The following is a 19,432-nucleotide window of genomic DNA, read 5'->3' as shown; positions in this document are numbered from 1 at the left end:
AACTGCAACTTAACTAAAAGTAAAATGGTAAAATATGATATCATCCACCCTACCCCCCCTTTTTTCCAACCCCCCCCCCCCCCTTGATATCACAATACAACGTCCATGTCAGACATAGAAAAAAAAATTATTAGGCCATAAGTTTTCTTGTTTGGATAATTTTACATTTATCATTTCGGGTCCCTTTTTAGCTATGTGGTATGGTCTTTTCTCATTGTTGAAGGCCGTTCGGTAAGCTATAGTCGTTGATTTCTTTGTCATTTTGGTGTCTTGTGGAGTTATCTCATTGGTAATTATAACATATCTTCTTATTTTCATATTCCCCACAATTGAAATAAATGACTTATTGGTCATTCAGCACCATGACAGACTTAACCTACGTATCTAGTAAACGGATCTGGTGTGGATGAATGGACTTCCTCTAGGTATAGGTCTATGCAATTTTATCACACAATCAATTAATACATTGTAGTTGTAAAATTTATGTGTATGGGTTTTTCTGTAGACCTACCCTTTTTCACATGACTCATTAATCAAAGCAAAGGAATTTTGAAGCAGTAATATTAGTACAGCGATAAAGCCAGAACTATTATTGATTAGGTGCTTTGGGTCAACCTTTTATAACAAAAAAACCTTGTAATACAAAATAGTTTTCAAATAAACCACTTCCGTGCGCGTAAATACATATATCGTTATTAGATTATTTAACAAGGATACAGATATATATTGTGCTAAACTTAAAAACAAAATTTTGTCAGGTTTAATGAACTTCCTCTTTCTTTTATTAATCTTAAAATTTTGTACTTTTATTGAATCACAACAAATTCATTTTAAGATCTGTTTGAGGGTCAAAGATCAACAATTTGAACCAGTATCATGACTATGACTATTGGATCATTTGAAAAAAATGCTATCGTATAAATTATATGTTTATTCATTGGATAGAGTACCTAAGTAAAAACCTTATGTGCTTACATAATGCACTATAAAACTTTACCATCAAGTGGGTTTACAAATAACAAAAAAAAAAAGCTGTTTAATGATATATATTAAAAACAAGATAAGCCTTTGCATAATATGACAACAAATTATGAGAACATCTTATTATTTTTTTAATTTCTACGATCGTTATTCTGTCAACCAATAACATCTGGATCTGAAATTTATATACAAAAACAATATTATTTCGTGGTGGTGTAAATATTTGTAATGTCGTGGAGTTAGAGATCAGACATTTTGGTGGACTTCATGTTGCTCAGTCTTTATTATACCCCGGCTTTAAAAAAGTGGCGGTAGAATGTATTACCTCTGTCTGACTGTCCGTCTGTTCCATGAATATTTTTCGTGGCATCTTTCTCAGGAACAACACCATTAGGATTTCTGAAATTTGGTTTCAGGGTTTATATAAGTCAGCTATACAGCATTGTACAGTGTGATGCATTTTCATCACTTAGTAACTTCCTGTGCGGTCGGGGTATCATTAGTGAGCAGTAGCTAACAGTTTCACTTGTTGTTTATCTTTTTATTTTCGTCGGAGATCTTTCGTCTCTCTTTTATAAATCCCTATATGTAGGACTACATCTTATTTAATTTGCAGCTCATCAACGTAGTTTAACAGTATTTATACGATGGTCGTGGAAGGAACTTTTTAATCCGTTCTGGGCATTTATGCTCAGTGTTTGATTTTATATTTTTGGTCGGTTCTAATTTTCTGTGTATTGTTTTGTGGACTGTTGTTTGTCTTCTTGGTTTTCTTTTTCTATTTTGCCATATGCATGATATGGTGGCTGTTTTAACTGAATAGTATAGTTTGTTGATTCATCATTTTTACTACATTTTCATATCTTAATGCAAAACGAGTTTTCTGGTTCCATGATTTTCAAAAGTATATTTCATTGATTAAAACAGTTCTAAATTCATTATGAACTCAAAAGTAACAGTTGCGAGCCTGACCAATTTAATTGTTTACATAATTGTAACACTTGATATAATCACACTTTTTTTTTTGCCAAAGACCATTTAGTTGAAAGCTTAATATCTCTTACAATAAATTGTTAAAATCTTATCAATTTAATTATATTACATGTAGAAAGAGTAGCACACAAATGAATTAACACAAACATTTAGATCTGTTCTTCCAACAAATGAGTAAAATAAACTTTACAAATAAAAATAAACAATATTTAAAGACACAAGTATGAAGCCAAATACATAAAAAAAGAATTAGTGTAGTCATTTTAATTTTCCGTCATTTACCTCAAAAAATATAAAATAAGAGTTAAAACTGGAGTGAAAAGGATAGATTGCGTGATAAGTAAAAACCTATTTCGGGTAAACCTTATCATACAATAACATTAAAAGATAGTGTTCAAATATTTGTTTCTGTAGCCTGGTTATATTTGTTGCATGAATTACAAGTAAGATAAGCGCACATGTATCTATGGATATAAATCATGTTTTCTAAAGATCAAAAATTAAAAATCTTACCATGTCTAACAATAACGTTTGCTGATTTATAATCTGTACCAAACTCGTTTGTCGCTGTACAAGCTAATACTCCTGATTCCTGTAGACTAACTAATTGTATAACTGTATCGTTGTTAAACTTTACGTTTCGGGGTAATCCTGATGAATGGTGAATAAACTTAAAACAAACAAAGAACTAATCAAAATTTAATATATTTCAAATAAATACTAAACAATCGATAAAACATAAATAATGGCCTCCTTTTGTTTAGGGTTTGGCCTATAAACATTAAGATATAAACTAATGCTACAAAAAGTGTTGTCCTTATTTAAATTTCGGCACGACTGTTGGTATTTTTTTTATATTCACACAACCTTGTTATCAATAATAATGAATGAAAATGTTTCACACATTGTTACCGTCACAGTAAAATCAGATATCTTAGCGCTAAGAAGCGAAAACTAACGTAGGGAAAATCAAATGTCAAATGTCAAACAAAATTAACTTTACCATGACTGAAAAAAAAGAAAAAAACGTATAAACGTGATAATATTAATAACAGACACTTATATATTTTGCACCTTACATTATAAAAAAATCATTCCCATTTAAGTGTCCAAATCAGACTTGAATATCCAGGCGTAACAGAAGATCTTAAATATTTAAGTGTTTCTCGGCTTTTTCTTAAAAACTGTAAGAATGTTTGTAACATGAATAAGAAAAAAATCATTCTCAAATAACTGTTCTAAATTGAGAAAGTTAACTCATAATGTTAACCTTAGATTAATATTTGACATTGTATTATATATGGTCTTCAAATATTCCTCATAGAAATTTTTTTATTTTAATCTTCTAAGAGCAGACCCCGTGAGCAGATATGCATAATATTTTACATATCGTAAAGTGTTCATTATTTATTACCTTTCGTTTACATTTCAAAGGAATAAACATCTTATTCCAGTCAAATTTGTATCTCAAAAACTAGCAGTAGGCCCATCCAATTATTTGAATTAAATCGTATACAAAATGCAAAACATTGACTACGAATCATGTGTGGTATGCTGACTGAATCATTAAATGCTCAATTTAATTTAAAGTTTGCTTGATTGACTCAAATCAAGCATCCATATACCCTATCTATATATAGTTGGATATATTAACTATCAACTTACGGAAGTAAATGACCATGATATTTCTGGAGAAGGATTGCCAGTGGCTATGCACGTGAAATTATGGGAGGCACCAGCCTTGCAAACTGCCGTTAAGGGTGGAGACACTATCTTTGGTGTATCTAAGAAAGGAAAATATAACTATTTTAACTATATCATAACATTACCAATAACGAAGGATGCCATGCTCTTCAAATTGATATTTATGTAATTTCTATACTTAAACACTTGATTAGTTTTTACGTTTCTTTGTATATCCAAACAAACAATTTCTTTTGTATGAAATGGGTTTTGAAGGTTGAAATATATAGTCATGATGAAAAAAAAACTTTTAGTGAAGTTGTAGTGATATCAATTAGAATCAAAACAGGATTTCCTAAAATACACATTTCGAAATGATAAGTTAAGCTGTACATCACACTGAGTGTAGAGAAGTGGTGAATCAATATCAATACAAGCCATATCACAAAGTGAACTAAGGTGTATTCATCAAGTTCTTATTGTTATTCAATTGTTAATACATGTTGAGATCGGTCATTTCACTAAAGACTCATCTCTTAATTCTAAATTGTCTCTGGTGAGTCTTATGTAGACTAAACACGCGTCTGGTGTATTAAATTATAAGCCTGGTACCTTTGATAACTATTGAGCTCTACATCTCGCTCAGTCTAAAGAAGTGATACAAATAGTTATGTAAACAATTACCGAACGTTACTTTGAGCTTGATATCTGCTTTACTGGTTCCAACATCATTGGTTGCAATACATGTATATATTCCAGCCGTTTCGTTTGTCGCTCTTAGCAAAGTCAGTGTTGAACTTGTTGAAGGTAAAGTTTTCTACAAATATTAATGTCTATCAAAAGAAACAAACGTAACCGAAATAATGAATACAACAATAGATCAAACCGACCACAAATATCACATTCCTTCAAAGATAAGTTGTCCCTACAAAACTATAGGCAAAACTAATAACACATTGTCCAGACAGTCGGATTACCAACAGGTATACAATGTAGTGAGAATATAAAAGTTTGACATGAATACTTCGTGTACATCCACTTTTCCTTTGATCCTTTACGTACCTCTAAACGCATTATGACAACCATTCGCGGTGTAGCTATGAACAGGATATTATCACAAACTTAAGAAGTAGGAAAAAATTGTGTTTTTAATGAAATCACTGAGAAACCAAATAAGATTGAGTTTCAATTTCGAATTGTCTTGCAGGAGACAAGATATAAAAAGTTTAAAAAATCTTCATTTTCCCCCAAATTTTCCAACAATATTAAAAAAAAAAAATATTTTCAGATAATTTTTCAATTTGCATTTAAAAGAAACAAATACCAATTGAAACTTTATCTTTTGAATAATTCTATCATTGTTTGTTCATTGCTTAACTATCGTTCTATTTTATACTGATTTTGCTTATCGTTTAATGCCTTACAGTGTATGATTTAATATACAAATCACGATAAGGATCAACTGAAATCAAGTTTCAGATACAAATTTCCTGTAAGATACAAATTTAAAGTATCATAATAAAGAAAAAATAGAGGTTTTTGGAAGTGATTAGAAAGTTTTGATACCTTAGTTGTATAAATGTTAAATAATCTTTCCTTACATTGGCAAATTTCCATTGTATTCGAGGTGTTGGATAACCAGTAACATTGCACACCAATTTTGCGTTAGCGTAATAATTAACCTCTACCTCGAAGGGTGCTGTAATACGAGGTGTAACATGCACTTGGTGGTTTGCTGTAAAAGATTTACTTTCTTGTTTTATTGAAGGGAGTGAGAAACAAATCAATGTTGTTGCCACAAAAAAAAACATTTAATACATTTAACAATATTACAATACATATCATAATGACAACGCTTTGACACGATATGATACGAAGGAAATACTCCGATAAACATGAAAATATTTAATATTGCAATGTAACAGCAATTTACTCTGATTATAAATTTTTCTTGGATACGTTATAACTAATATATCAGGAATACTTAGTGCAACGCTGTTTACCTATTTATTTTTTTTAATCTAATGTTTTATTTATTTACCTCTTTCTGTTTTGTTTTAATACACCTATGTTTCTTTTAAATAGCTAATATCAATTCCTGGTTCATACATGTCATAAGATGACTCAAATCAAATGCTTCAAATTGCAACATGTTTTAATGTCTATACACATGATTTTATCAGAAGAAAACATTACAACCATATCAATCAGGACATTTAGAACTAAATCAAAGCTAGCTATGTGGTAACATTATTCCTCTAAGATATTAGTCGGTAGATAATGCTGTAGTTAGTTTTGACAGGTTTAAATGCCTGAAAAGCAACATTTTGAGAGAAGTGATTAATACCACAGACAATGAAAGGGAATTGCAACAACTTTCTTAAGTAATAAAGCTTTACTAACCATTGACATTTATATGAACTATTTTAATATCGGTACCACCTCTGTTTGTTGCTGTACACATATAATACCCTGAGTCGGCAATCGTCACATTTTTTATAACTAAATAATGGTCAACTTGTTTAATATTTGACTGTAACTTTGCCTGAAATAAATTTCTCATATAAAAAAAAAAACCTTTTCATTTCGTTTATTGAAAATATAAATAATGAACATTTAACAATATCAATAAACTCTAATTATAAATTCATATCATAAAACACCTTGGAAATATAGATTTATTTCGTCGTCAAGCCATTGTTTTACTACTAAATTGTCTATTTTACTTACTGCTACACTTCGTACAATCAAAAACCTAATTATAAATTGTTCAAATAAGGTCTTGGTGGAATTATTTACTTTTGGATTGCCAGATATTCGTTGGAAGTACTTGATAAAAAAAATGAAAAACAACAAGTTTAACAATGTCATGCGTCCGAAGCGCTTTTCTGGATTTACCTTCATTAGGACCGCTCAAAGCCAAACATTTGAAATCCGAAGATGTTTAAGTACCGAGCCCGTTGAAGAGCTATATGACAAAAAATACCTAAAATAAATAGCTATATTCATCTAAAGTCAACTTTGTCTGAGGGAGTTGAAACCTAAATTTCTTAATAATTTCAAAATTTATAAACGGATTACATGCTTATATTGGTGATTTTGAATATGTTCAAAATTTTGATTTTTCTACCCTATATACATCATATACCACTTTGCCTCATATTCTAATTAGGAAAAAAATTCACTCAGCTAATTAAATGAGCATTTCAAAAGTCAAAATGCGAATACATATGTTCAAACTGTTTTAGGTAATTTTTAGTAACAACAAACAAAAGAACTAGTCATTTGGACATGCTTTGATACTATAACTGCCCTAGAATTTTTATAAGATAATATTTTTGTTCGCTTCGGAGATTCCGTTTATTGTCAAGTGATCGGAATTCCAATGGGGACGAACTATACACGACTTATTGTGAACATATATCTGTATTGTTATGAGTTACAATTTATGACTTAAGTCAGTAAAGACTCATCGAAACAACATCTGATACAAAAATTTAATAAGACTTTTAGATATTTGGATAATATATTGGCTGTCAATAACACATGAATAATGACGACTAAAGTATGTATACTAAAGAAATTTATCCTGTTATCGTTAATTATCCATTAGATGGTGACAAAGGAATTTCACCATGCACCTTATGGTGTTTATATATATCAACTTGTCAGATTCGCTCGCGTATGTAACAACTTATCAAATTTTAGCGAGTGAAATTTGCTTATTAATGAAATATAATTACACCAGGGTTTTCGATATCACAAACTAGTCAAAACATTTACTAAATTTTATCATCGGTACAAGGACATCATTCGTAAATATAATTCAAAATTGTTACATACGGATTTAACCATATTTTTGAATATATGCATCAATATACATGATCTAACCATTACCATTTTGTTTAGAAGACTAATGTACTAACTTCAATGGATTCCCATTTTACTTTTGGTAGGGGAATTCCTTCTGCAAAACAAGGTAAAACAAAACGACCTATCCCTTCTTGAATACTTCTTTCTGCTGATAAAATAATACTTGGAGGTATCACTATTTCATTTCCTACAAATTAAAAATATATCATCTATATCTATCTGCTATTGATTGATGTCCCATTAGATCCTTCATCCTTCATCCAAAATTGATATCATATATATATTTGTTTCTTTTTCTAATCAATCTTATCAATTTTAAGTAGTCAGCACATTGGTGTTGACATAAATATCAATTATATGGTCATTTTTATAAATTTCCTGTTACAAAACTTTTAATTTTTCGAAAAACTAAGAATGTTCTTATCTCAGGAATAGATTACCTTAGCCGTATTTGGTACAACTTTTTGGAATTGTGGGTCCTCAATGCTCTTCAACTTTGTACTTTTTTGGCTCTATAATTATTTTTATCTCAGCATCACCGATGTAGACGAAACGCGTGTATGGTGTATTAAATTATAATACTGGTACCTTTGATAACTATAAAGATGTTTTTTCGTACAAAAAAAAAACATAAATCCTTTTTGAAAACACGAAACAATTACAAAATGAGCGTCTTTTTGAGAAGAAAAATAAAAAATAAACTTCACCATTGAAATATATGACATTGAATTTCAGGTTTATTTTATTTTAACTATTTTATAGTAAATAATTGCACATTATAAATCATGCAATGTCAACGATAACAAGTGAACATCTGTCACTTATAATTTTATACACTGCTTTTTTTCGAAAATATTTGTTTTGAATTTTTGAGAATTTGTTTAGTGTTAGCATTCTGAAAACTTTCTTAATAAAACAAAAATAATTGCATCACACATGACGCACAGATTTGAGACACCAAAAGGTAGAAACGACAGGTCCTTTGTCTAATTACATGTACTTACTCATTTCGCAGTGAACTCCTGTGTCGCCATTCAGACAGAGACATCTATATCCGTTCAACAAGTTTATACAAGTCCCTCTATTCTGACATGGATCACTTATACATTCGTCAATATCTAAATAAAAATTGCAAAAGGATCAACATTTACCTTGATTTTATTTCATTAACCAATAGCAGCTCATTCATTCATTCCATATGTTGTCTTTTGTTCAACACTACTAGCCATGTTATAAATGAATGAGCATGCCTTTGAAAACACTTTGAGATTTAAATATTAGAATAGTGCGTTATAAATTGTACTCCTGTTGCATTTAAAATGTTGTTTTTGGTTTGTTTTTTAATATTCTATTGTCATAAGCATCAACTTTTCTCATAATTGTATACCTTTACATACATTTGCATGATTTTACATGAATTTCTAAGAAGTGACCATGATAAAAGTGTTCCTTTATATGATTGAATATTTTATAACTAAATAAAGATTATTTTTTCTCACTTATGAAGCTCTGATTCCTTGTCCAGATTTGCCGGTCTTATTATCTTTTCAATTTTTTGTGATAGGTTTAGCCCTGTGCATGATTGAAAAAACATGCACTCTTGCAATATGCATCTGATAGAGAAATGTTAGAAAACCGTATACTCACCACCGATGCAATTTTCCCCGACAAATCCAGGAGCACATGAACATGTGTAACTATTGAACTTATTATGACAAGTACCACCATATTGACAAGGATTGTTTGCACACTCATTCACATCTATAAAAGTTATATTGATTGTTAACGATTGAATAAAATTAAACATTTGTCTTTAATAAAGCGCAAAATTTAATTAGAATACGCTCTACTTTCAATGACTAAACACTGCCTGCTCAAAAACCATTGTGTTCGACAGCTCACATGGTTCCAATGGAAAAAAAACCTGAGGTAAGTCAGGATCTGTATAAAATGTTGACAGAAATCAAGAGAAAAAAAACCTTTGAAGATGTAGCTTTCACGTAATGATGTTATAAAACTTCCTCATCGATTTGTTGATTGATTGTTTACCTCACTGACTTATACCCTACGTCACCTTCTTTCGATGTTTATTTGTTTCTTGTTTTACCTAGAAGAGATAGATAATTGAAATTAACTGTTTGATTTGATATTATAGATATTTTGTTTCGACTTTTTCCTTTCCAATGACACAAAACTTGTCTTTGTTATATAGTCAGTTAGCTTTTGCTTCATTATATTTAACCGTTTGTCCAGTATTTTTTAATATTAATTACATACCGTTTTCACAGTGTACACCAGTTAATCCTGGTCCGCAAGAACACATGTAACCTCCAACTAAATCAATACAAGTACTATTATGTTGACAAGGGTTACTTGCACAGTCATCAATATCTACAAATACATATTGAAACAAATGTGATTGGTTTGTTGCTATATTTTCATATTAAATGACGTAATTATGTAAATATGTTTCTTCCCAAATAATGGCGGTAAAATGGTGTGAAGTGATTCCTGGTAACCTTTTTTCAGCTTGAGCATCACTGCATAGACATTGATTGTCGAAATGAGAATCTAGTGCAGAACGATTGGTGCCATTTATGTTATTAACTGTTATGGTTTATGGATATACAGATCTCAGATCGCTGTCTCATTAGCATATTGACTCATAAAACTACCTCATATCTATATTAACCAAAAATTAAGGAGCATATAAATCATAAGGGAATTTGATTTGTAAAAGAGTTTCCGTTTATTTTGCTTGTCAATAAAAGAGCGTAAGTATCATACGAAAATAAACAAGCATTAGATAAAAGGTTTTGTACTTGCAATGGCAAAAATTACATGTTACAATATATAAATGGTGCGCATGATAAAGGCTTATTTCTTTTCATAAATACATATACAATATAGACACAATATATTCACAATAGAAAAGCACATTATGACTGGAGATAGTAATGCATCAGCAAACTGATATGTCATCTTGTTTCGAATTTTCCAAAATGGCGGCATGAACAGTTTCAGTTTGATATTTAGCAACGCACCAGTAATGTAGACAAATGGATGCTTAATGTAGTGTATTATAGTTCTATTGACATTTCATGGTTGTGTAATAACTAAGTATTGAAGTCAGCAACTGTTTGAACGCTATTTGATTTCACTAGACGGCAATAATATATCTAATATGAGTTTATTCTAGAAAGTTAAACTGTTGCTTCCGATAAAAACAAAGAGGGATTCCCATTCCATCACCTCTGTTTTGAACATATAAATGTACTCACTACTGCTACATAACGCTCCTGTGTATCCTGCTGCACATGTGCATTTGAATCCATGCACCTGTTTTACGCAGGTAGAGGCCTCATGGCAAGGAGAACTTTCACAACTCCCTATTTAAGTAGATATTGAATTATTAATGCAACTAATATAATTTAAGTATATAATTTTCATAAACAATGTTTGCAAACATCATCGTTTCAAACATCCTATAGAACTGGAGTGTCATCGTTGATCTAAAAGTACTACCAGAAATAGTCTAAGGTCACCTATGACTTGATGAGATGCAACTTATCTAAAATACAGACATTCGCAAAATATTTTTAATGCTGTTCTGGTATTAACAATTCAATGATCAACTGTTCGATAGTACTTTTTGGAACATAAGTAGTAATATTTAACTTGTGTTGGTTATCATTTATATATAGTTTGTGTAGTTGAAAAACACACAACTAAACAAAAAACAATATGAACACTAACTCAACGATAAATTTTGTCATGTATAAAAAAAAAATAAACTTGTTGCCTTTTCGTGTGTTTCTTTGTCAATTGTGTTCTCCTATTTATTTATATTGTAGTCCCGTGATGTTGTGTTGTCATTTTAACGTTATATTTCACATGGTAATTAAAGAGGGAGGTTTGGCATGCCACAAAACCAGTTCAACCCACCTATTTTTCCTTTAAAAATGTGCTGTACCAAGTCAGGAATATGGCCATTGTTATATTATAGTTCGTTTCTGTGTGTGTTACATTTTAACGTTGTGTTTCCGTTGTGTCGTTTGTTTTCTCTTATTTTTGAGTGTGAATTCACATTACTATAAGACGTGTCACGGTACTTATCTATCCCAAATTCAAGTATTTGGTTTTGATGTTATATTTGTTATTCTCATAGGATTTTGTCTAATGCATAGTCCGTTTCTCTGTGTGTGTGTGTGTGTGTGTGTGTGTGTGTGTGTGTGTGTGTGTTACATTTTAATGTTGTGTCGTTGTTCTCCTCTTATATTTAATGCGTTTCCCTCAGTTTTAGTTTGTTACCCCGATTTTGTTTTTTTGTCCATGGATTTATGAGTTTTGAACAGCGGTATACTACTGTTGCCTTTATTTAACAGCAACCAAATGACGCTAGAAAATAAATCAACATAAGGTCGTCAACAATTTAAAAATGGACATCACATATGTCAAGCTCTTAATTACTGCGAGTCAAGAAGTCTTTGAACATATCTAATAGCAACAGTTAAATATCTGTTAAATACACAAATTGTCTGAACAAAAATTGTTATTGAAAGCCATTTACCTTAGACCGAAGAATAAATTCTAAACAACTTAGTTTTGATAATGCATCCACTTGTAAAATGCAAATAATGTGAAAGTTGCATCATTGCATTTATCTAGACGAGGTGAAATGGACTAGAGATAGATGGCAAAAATCATATTGAAAAGTAAAATCACCAAAAAAACTGAACTCAGAAGAAATTCATATTCCTGACTTGGAAAATGGTGGATCAAACATAGTTTTACAGCTAGTTAAACCTCTAACTGTATGACAGTCGTATACATATCATTATATTGTCAACAATGTGTGAACAAAACAAAGAGACATAATAGGTAAAAATATCAAAAATGTGGGTTCAGAAGTCAATGTTGTGTTATTATCTTAATCACAATACAAACAAACAGATATATAAATAAACATTTACTATGATAAAATAACACAATGACGGGATATAATTGATTTGGCAATTTGATAAATAGATTTATTTTAATGGTATCATATATCTTATATATAACAATTCGTTTAGGTCAAAGGTTTTGATTCCATATTTCATGGAGTATTGATTATAATTTATTAAAGATGAAACCACATACCACACATCTGAACATCACAATTTTCAAATCCATTATTTAGAGTTCCTGTATAACACCAAGGTTCTCCAAATCCATTTGGATTTCTACAGTATGTATGATTTTCATGATATGGTACAAGCAGCGAATTCACTGTTAGCCAATTCAAACATGGATGATTTAAACGTGAAGTGTGTACTGTTCCAACATAAGACGACCCGTTGTCATTTGTATTGTAGCAATCCACATCTGAAATATAAATTGTGAAATGTCAGTAGTAGTCGATGATTTATCCATTTAGGAATTAGTTCTTGATTCAAGATAGGCAATAATCACTTCAATGCATGAGGCTGTCATTAATGTAAGAGTTATCTATCATTAAGGTTACTAGGGTTGCAGTAAGGGTTATGTTATGGTGAATTAAAGGGTATATGTTATGGTTATTTGTATGTAAGGTTGAACGTATTGTTTTATTCCAAACACATATGAATAAAAGTACCAATGAAGACAGTTTTTTAAAGGTTTTACTTAGGTGTAACATTAATACATTTCTCTATATTTCAGGATCAGATATATTCGATGCATCAATTAAATTAAATGGAAAGTACATAACGTTGAAACGAGATAAATGCATGGATATGCAGTAAAGATCAGTAAAGTATGTCCTCTTTGTGTTTTGTTTTGCATTTATTACAAATCCGTAACGTATAATCAAACAAACAAGATTCTTTTGGTGATTGTTGATCGAAACTCATAGCTGATTATTAACATTCGATGCCGAAACTGACGATCACTACTATAATAAACAATAAACACGAAATAAAAGATCATCTGAAAATTAAGAGAGATGGTAGAACTGTATTTATTATTTTTTTTTCATATTTTCCATTATTACAGAATGATGCATTTGTTGAGGAGTTGAAACCTTCTGATATGTAATATTTTGTAAGGAACCTTATTGTGAAACATATTTTTTTTGAAATACGGATAGGTGGCAACAAATTGATTACATTATTTGTTCAGGTCATCCGTCTTCTGAAACTATCTGCTTTAGAAAGCTTTAGTAGAAATTCCTTTCTTAGTTTGCTAATCTATATATTCAACGTACCACAAACTGAAATGTTACAGTAACTAAATTGAAAGCCAGCTCCTGTATAACACCATGGCTTCTTAAATCCATTTGGGTTCCTACAAAATGCATTGTTTTTATCGTAGGTTACGTATGGTGATGAAACTGTTCTCCAATTCAAACAAGTTTGATTATTACTTGCAATGTTTACTGTTCCAATGTAGGTGCTTCCATTGTTGTCTTTATTATAACAGTCAACATCTATATTAAAATAACACAAGGGAACAGTTAAAATAAGATTATTTACTTAACTTAAAACGTTTCGATTTGACGTTTTGTCTATTTCGTTGATGAACTGAACAGTTTAGATTATATATTTTGATTGTAATTTTTTAGAAATAAAATTTCGTTATAAACTGTTAATCTAGCCTAAAGGAGTAGGTCCGGTAAGGACCGATTTTGGCCTCAAATTTCAGGTTCATCTAACGAAAGATTTTGGACACTTTTTAAACACTTAAGTATCTATTTCAATTGATTCAATTAGTTCATGTGAAAGATTTTAACTGATTAAGTCATTAAAAACGCTCGGATTCAAGCTTAAAATTTAATATGAAAAATCTATCAAATATGCCAAAAAAACATAACTTTTCAGATGGTTTTTGTCAAAAATGAAAGTGGCCGCATCCGTGTTCATCCTCCACCTTTATATATGTTATGTATTAACATCAAATACAACTAACATTTCAATATTATGAATGAACACGAATGCGGCCACATTCATTTACGACGGAAACCGTCTAAAATTTAACTAAAATACTAAAATTGTGAAGATTTCAGTAATTTAGCATGACTTAATGATGCTAGTTCCCGATATATGCATTGTATTGTCAAAAACAGTAAATATTTATGTAGCAGAAGCATTCTACTTTCCAGTAAATAGCTAAAAGATTACATTTTCACAATTTTGTAAAACTGCTATATTTTGGGGTCAACAGGTGCCTTACTGAACCTACTCCTTTGTCATTGCTATTCTTAACAATACATCGGTGATTGTACTACTGACTTGCAAGTAAATAATTTAAACTCAATTGAATTCGTATTCATGTGAATTCCAATTAATCTCCTTATTGACGATATGTTACGCATATAGGCATATTCAGCTATTGTTTTGTTTCGATATACGTTTTAGAATGTTACGAATTAAATATAAAAGTTTAGTCAAATTAGAAAACCTGAATTTGACAACTAATGCTCTTTTGAAACGTTACAATATCATTTACTTTCGTTTGACTGGAGAGTGGTTCTCTTAATAAGAAAAACTAAAAAATAAACAGTGTTAAATATTGAAAAATGCTACAAGCATAGTTGACATCTACTTCTACATGTAGGAGTCAATTGATTGTTTCGATGTAGACAATATTTGGTGGATTTTTTGTATTTTCTTTCAAATACTTTTGGGAGTTGGTCGTGTAATATGTGATTATATTATTGCATTTCCTCTTTATTACAGTAAAGCATTTGAAATGTGAATAAATACACAAAATTATAAAAGTCTTTAAATACTGTGTGTGCAGTGTGATTCAATGGAAATGACACGAATAAGCTGAACAGAAATAATTGTCGGTTAATTCAATTTATAAATTTCATGTTCGGATTCATGATGAGTAATTCTTAGTTTTCTCTGTACTGTTTTGGGAACTGGTTACGTTAGTAATAAAGCAAGCTAAAGTCCACATGGCTTTTAACAAACATTTTCAATGAATATAAAAACATAAACAGTAATAGAAAAAAAAGGAATGGAACATACAAATTAATAATTTAAAAACAGCAAAACTCTAGCATGGAAAAAGTTAACACTAAAAGCACATATAATGATATATATCACTAAGATAGTCTACAAAAACCATGAAACAAACAAAAACTAAATCTGATATCAAAAAAATCCGCTCATGTGAGCTCTATATCTTGCTATCCCATAGACATTTAGATAGTAAATGCGTAGTAAAAATATACTAGTAATCATTACATGCAAATAGAGGCAATAGTAATTTTGTTATTAGAAGTTTTTGGACTTCCCAGTTAGGTTCATCGTTTCTATTTTTATATTCTATTTATATTTTATTCTTTATCCTGCGACTTGCGTTTTTCTCATTGACCTTTTGTTTCTATTTTTTTGGGTAATTGAGTATTTTAAAGATCTTATGGTTAAATAATTGTCTATAGTTTATCGATATTTGATGCATTTACATACCTATTTTACTCGCATAGGTGTTCAATATATTCCCTTCAAATATTAGGAAGAGACCCAGTAACTTTACAGTAAACATTTCCTTGTTAAAATGACAATCTACACATGAATGAAAAATAATTGATAAGTTCAACAGTTATCTCTGATATGTGGTTACAAAAATAAAACACTCATTGACAAGGGGCCTCTAATCTTATCTGAACGACGTATTTAATATTTTCATTTTGTAATAATAAAAACAAATCATTTTGACTTTAAATATTTTTATATATGATTGTGTCTTGAACTCCAACCAGGATAAAAACTCCATCATGCATATAACTTTGATTGTTCGTGTCTTGTTTAGCCTTTAGAAATGATGCCATGGGTAACAATCAAGAACACAAGCATTTTAGTTACATTCTGTTGGAGGAAAATATTAAAGTAATGACACTTTGTTTATGAAAATTAGTTTGCTACGAAAATAAAACATGACGTTAACGTATCTGACTAGTGTGAAGCTATCCAGAAATTCACATCCAGGACCTGCAATTCTGTTGATAAAAAGCAATCATGTAATTTGTCATCCTGTAATTGCGTTTGGAAAACTACTTGAGCAACAATTTAACTTTTCTTTAAAATCATAGTTTTTTTTTTTTTTTTTTTTTTTTTTGTTCGAAAATTTAAGGTTGTATATCCCAATAACTAAGTTCCAACCTTAGTTTGGAGTTTTTCTCTCATATTTACGGGTTTTAAATTAGCATTAACAATTAAAAAAAATCATGATGACGATTTAAACAAAGCATTAGATGAATTTCGTATAAACGCATATCTAACCCACAATTCCAATTTTTGAAAATCATATTAGGGACAACAAAAATAAAGAATTTTGATGAAAAATAAATGTTGTCGTGATATACCGACAATACAGCTTCTATTTGAAATTGGGTCATCCACTTTCCAACCCATTGCCTTAACCGTTATGTTTGGCTAGGGATTATACTCAGCTCTAATAAATAGCTATCTGATAGTACAACATCATGAGGGTAAAGAATTTTGTGGATAAGCCGGCATTATTAAAGGCCAAACATTCCGTTCGTAAAACGGGAAAAAGTCAAATTTGATCAAATACGCAATGGGATAACCCTCTTTCCAACCAATTGCAAATCTATATGGCTAAGGATTATAGACTCTGCCCTTATAAAAAGCTATTGGATAGTACTACAGCAGGAAGGAAAAGAATTTCTGGGGTAAGAATTCCGGCTTACATGCCGAAAATGTTGTCTGAAACATAGAAATAAAGCCAAATTCGATAAAATACGCATGGGGGTTACTCACTTTCTAACCAATTGTATTTTTTATAAATTGTTACTTTTTAAAATACCCAAGGTCTTAGATGGAATATTTGCCTATTTATACTGAAAGTAATCTATATGGCTATTATCCCCCCTTTAAAAAGTTTATAAATGAAACAAAGGGAACATCGTGCACCCCTCTTCATCAAACACATACTACTTCAAAGATTCGGTGGTCGCATCTTAGGAATGTTTTACGCCAAAATATCTGATTATATTAAAATATAGTGTTTAATTAACTAATAACTTTTTCATCATAATTTATTTGAAAGTCATACTGTAAAGTAAGTCCTAAAACAAACCAACATGCATATATCAAAGTAGTAACTGATAGTCTTCTTCTTCTTCTTCAAATAATTTGCATACCACCTCTGGTGTATTGTCTTGCATGTTTTTAATGAGTGCACTATTACGCATTGAAGTGGCTTGAGCTTGAATTTTAAGATGGTCGATTTATTTTTAGTAATCAATGTATGGCAAGCAATGAAATCATAAATTAATTTTACTTATGGCGTACTATCTATAGTTGTATATGTAGTTGATCATGTACAATATGTATTTTATCGAATTTGGCTTTATTTCCATGTTTCGGATGACATTTTGGGCCTTCAAGAATGATTACTCTAAAACAAAGAGTACCCTCCCGCTGTAGTACTATCCAATGATAGCTAATAATAAGAGTTTATTGATCTTTTATCCGTAGTCGTAAAGATTTTCCGAAGCAATAGGTTGGAAAGTGAGTGACTCCATTGTGTATTTTATCAAAGTTGATTTTTTTTCGTGTTACGGACGAAATTTTCAGCCTTTAAGAATGCTTACACCAGAAAATATTTACCCTCCCGCTGTAGTGCTATCCAACAGACCCGTAGCCAGGAATTTTCAAAGGGGTATTTGGACTCGTGAACTCGACTTTAACGTTTGTGTTTGTACCGGCCGACAAAGCAGCCTGAACAATGTGGTGGTGGTGGTATGCCGTAAATACTACACGGACGTTCTTAAGAATGAAATTTTAAATTCATCTACATTCAAGTCCATCCGCTCCACAGAGAGTCATATAGTAAACAAGCATATCACAACCACATCAAAGCTTAAGGCTTCTTCTGAACATTTCAGGACCGGAAGGTCCCTACTATGTATTGGCTACCTAAACTACACAAAAAAAACATTTAAATATCGTTTCATCTCGGCCTCTAGTAAGTGTTCTACAACTAAGCTTTCAGTGCTCTTAACTAGTTCATTAACTACTATTAAAGAGCTTATCATAAACTATTGTAATAAAATATATGAACATAGTGGTATAAACCATTTTTGGAGTGTAAAAAAATCTTTGGATGTTTTAGATAAATTACGTGCTTTTGATGGTCCTTTTGATTCTATTAATAGTTTTGATTTTTCTACTCTTTACACTACACTTCCACACTATCTTATTAAACAAAGTTTTCCTATTTAATCAAATGGTCGTTTGGTAAAGCTGAATGTAGATTTGTTTGCTGCAACTCATTTAAAGCCTTCTTCTCACATGAGAAAGGTAAATATGATAGATATACTTACTGGAGGTGTGATGAGATGATTGAAGCTGTTAATTTTCTCCTTGATAATATTTATGTACGTTTCGGCAACAAAGTTTATCGACAGGTCGTAGGTATCCCCATGGGAACTAATTGTGTCCCTTTAATAGCAGACTTGTTTTTGTACTGTTACGAATCACAGTTTATGACTAAACTCAGTAAAGACCCGTCGCAATTGCATTTAATTGATAAATTCAACAACACTTACCGTTATCTTGGTGATATTTTTTCGTTAAATAATCAAGAATTTTCTCAATATACTGCTGAAATTTACCCCAAGGAACTAACTTTAAATAAATCAAATTTATTCGGTAATAACTGTCCTTTCCTGGATTTAGATATTTCGGTTTTAAGGTAGCACAATACAAAGATTTTTCTTCCCCAATCAGGACACCTTTAAACTGATGTAATTTCACTCATCTTTCTATAAATTTTATAAATGAGGTACCAAAAGAAAGAAGAAGGAATAATCTTTCAAATTGTGATAATTTCATTATGACATAATTATTACACAATTAATTGTTATGTAATAAGTTGCCATATTGTGATGTCCATACTTTAATGA

At 30.6% G+C, this 19,432-nt stretch overlaps 2 protein-coding genes across 2 annotated transcripts in view; one reads left to right on the top strand and one right to left on the bottom strand.

Annotated features, from left to right (window-relative positions):
* Nucleotides 1-13,455, top strand: part of LOC139526944 (uncharacterized) — a 31,140-nt gene extending 17,685 nt beyond the window's left edge. Inside the window, exon 2 of the mRNA XM_071322127.1 lies at nt 13,213-13,455. Within this exon, the coding sequence (XP_071178228.1) occupies nt 13,213-13,295 (83 nt within the window). The 3' untranslated portion in view covers nt 13,296-13,455. The remainder of the gene's footprint in view (nt 1-13,212) is intronic.
* On the bottom strand, nt 1,033-16,134 carry LOC139526943 (delta-like protein D; the record flags this gene model as incomplete). Its single annotated transcript, XM_071322124.1, is given in 14 exon segments — nt 1,033-1,156; nt 2,488-2,644; nt 3,640-3,758; nt 4,342-4,474; nt 5,259-5,392; nt 6,061-6,202; nt 7,584-7,717; nt 8,535-8,648; nt 9,178-9,291; nt 9,808-9,921; nt 10,812-10,919; nt 12,673-12,897; nt 13,757-13,978; nt 15,969-16,134. Coding segments are annotated over 14 exon segments (1,812 nt in total). The 3' UTR covers nt 1,033-1,136.
* Between the last annotated feature and the right edge of the window lie 3,298 nt (nt 16,135-19,432).

Source organism: Mytilus edulis, chromosome 6 (genome assembly GCF_963676685.1).
Source record: "Mytilus edulis chromosome 6, xbMytEdul2.2, whole genome shotgun sequence".
In the NCBI taxonomy this organism is placed as follows: domain Eukaryota; kingdom Metazoa; phylum Mollusca; class Bivalvia; order Mytilida; family Mytilidae; genus Mytilus; species Mytilus edulis.
This window is presented reverse-complemented; position numbering and strand designations above follow the sequence as displayed.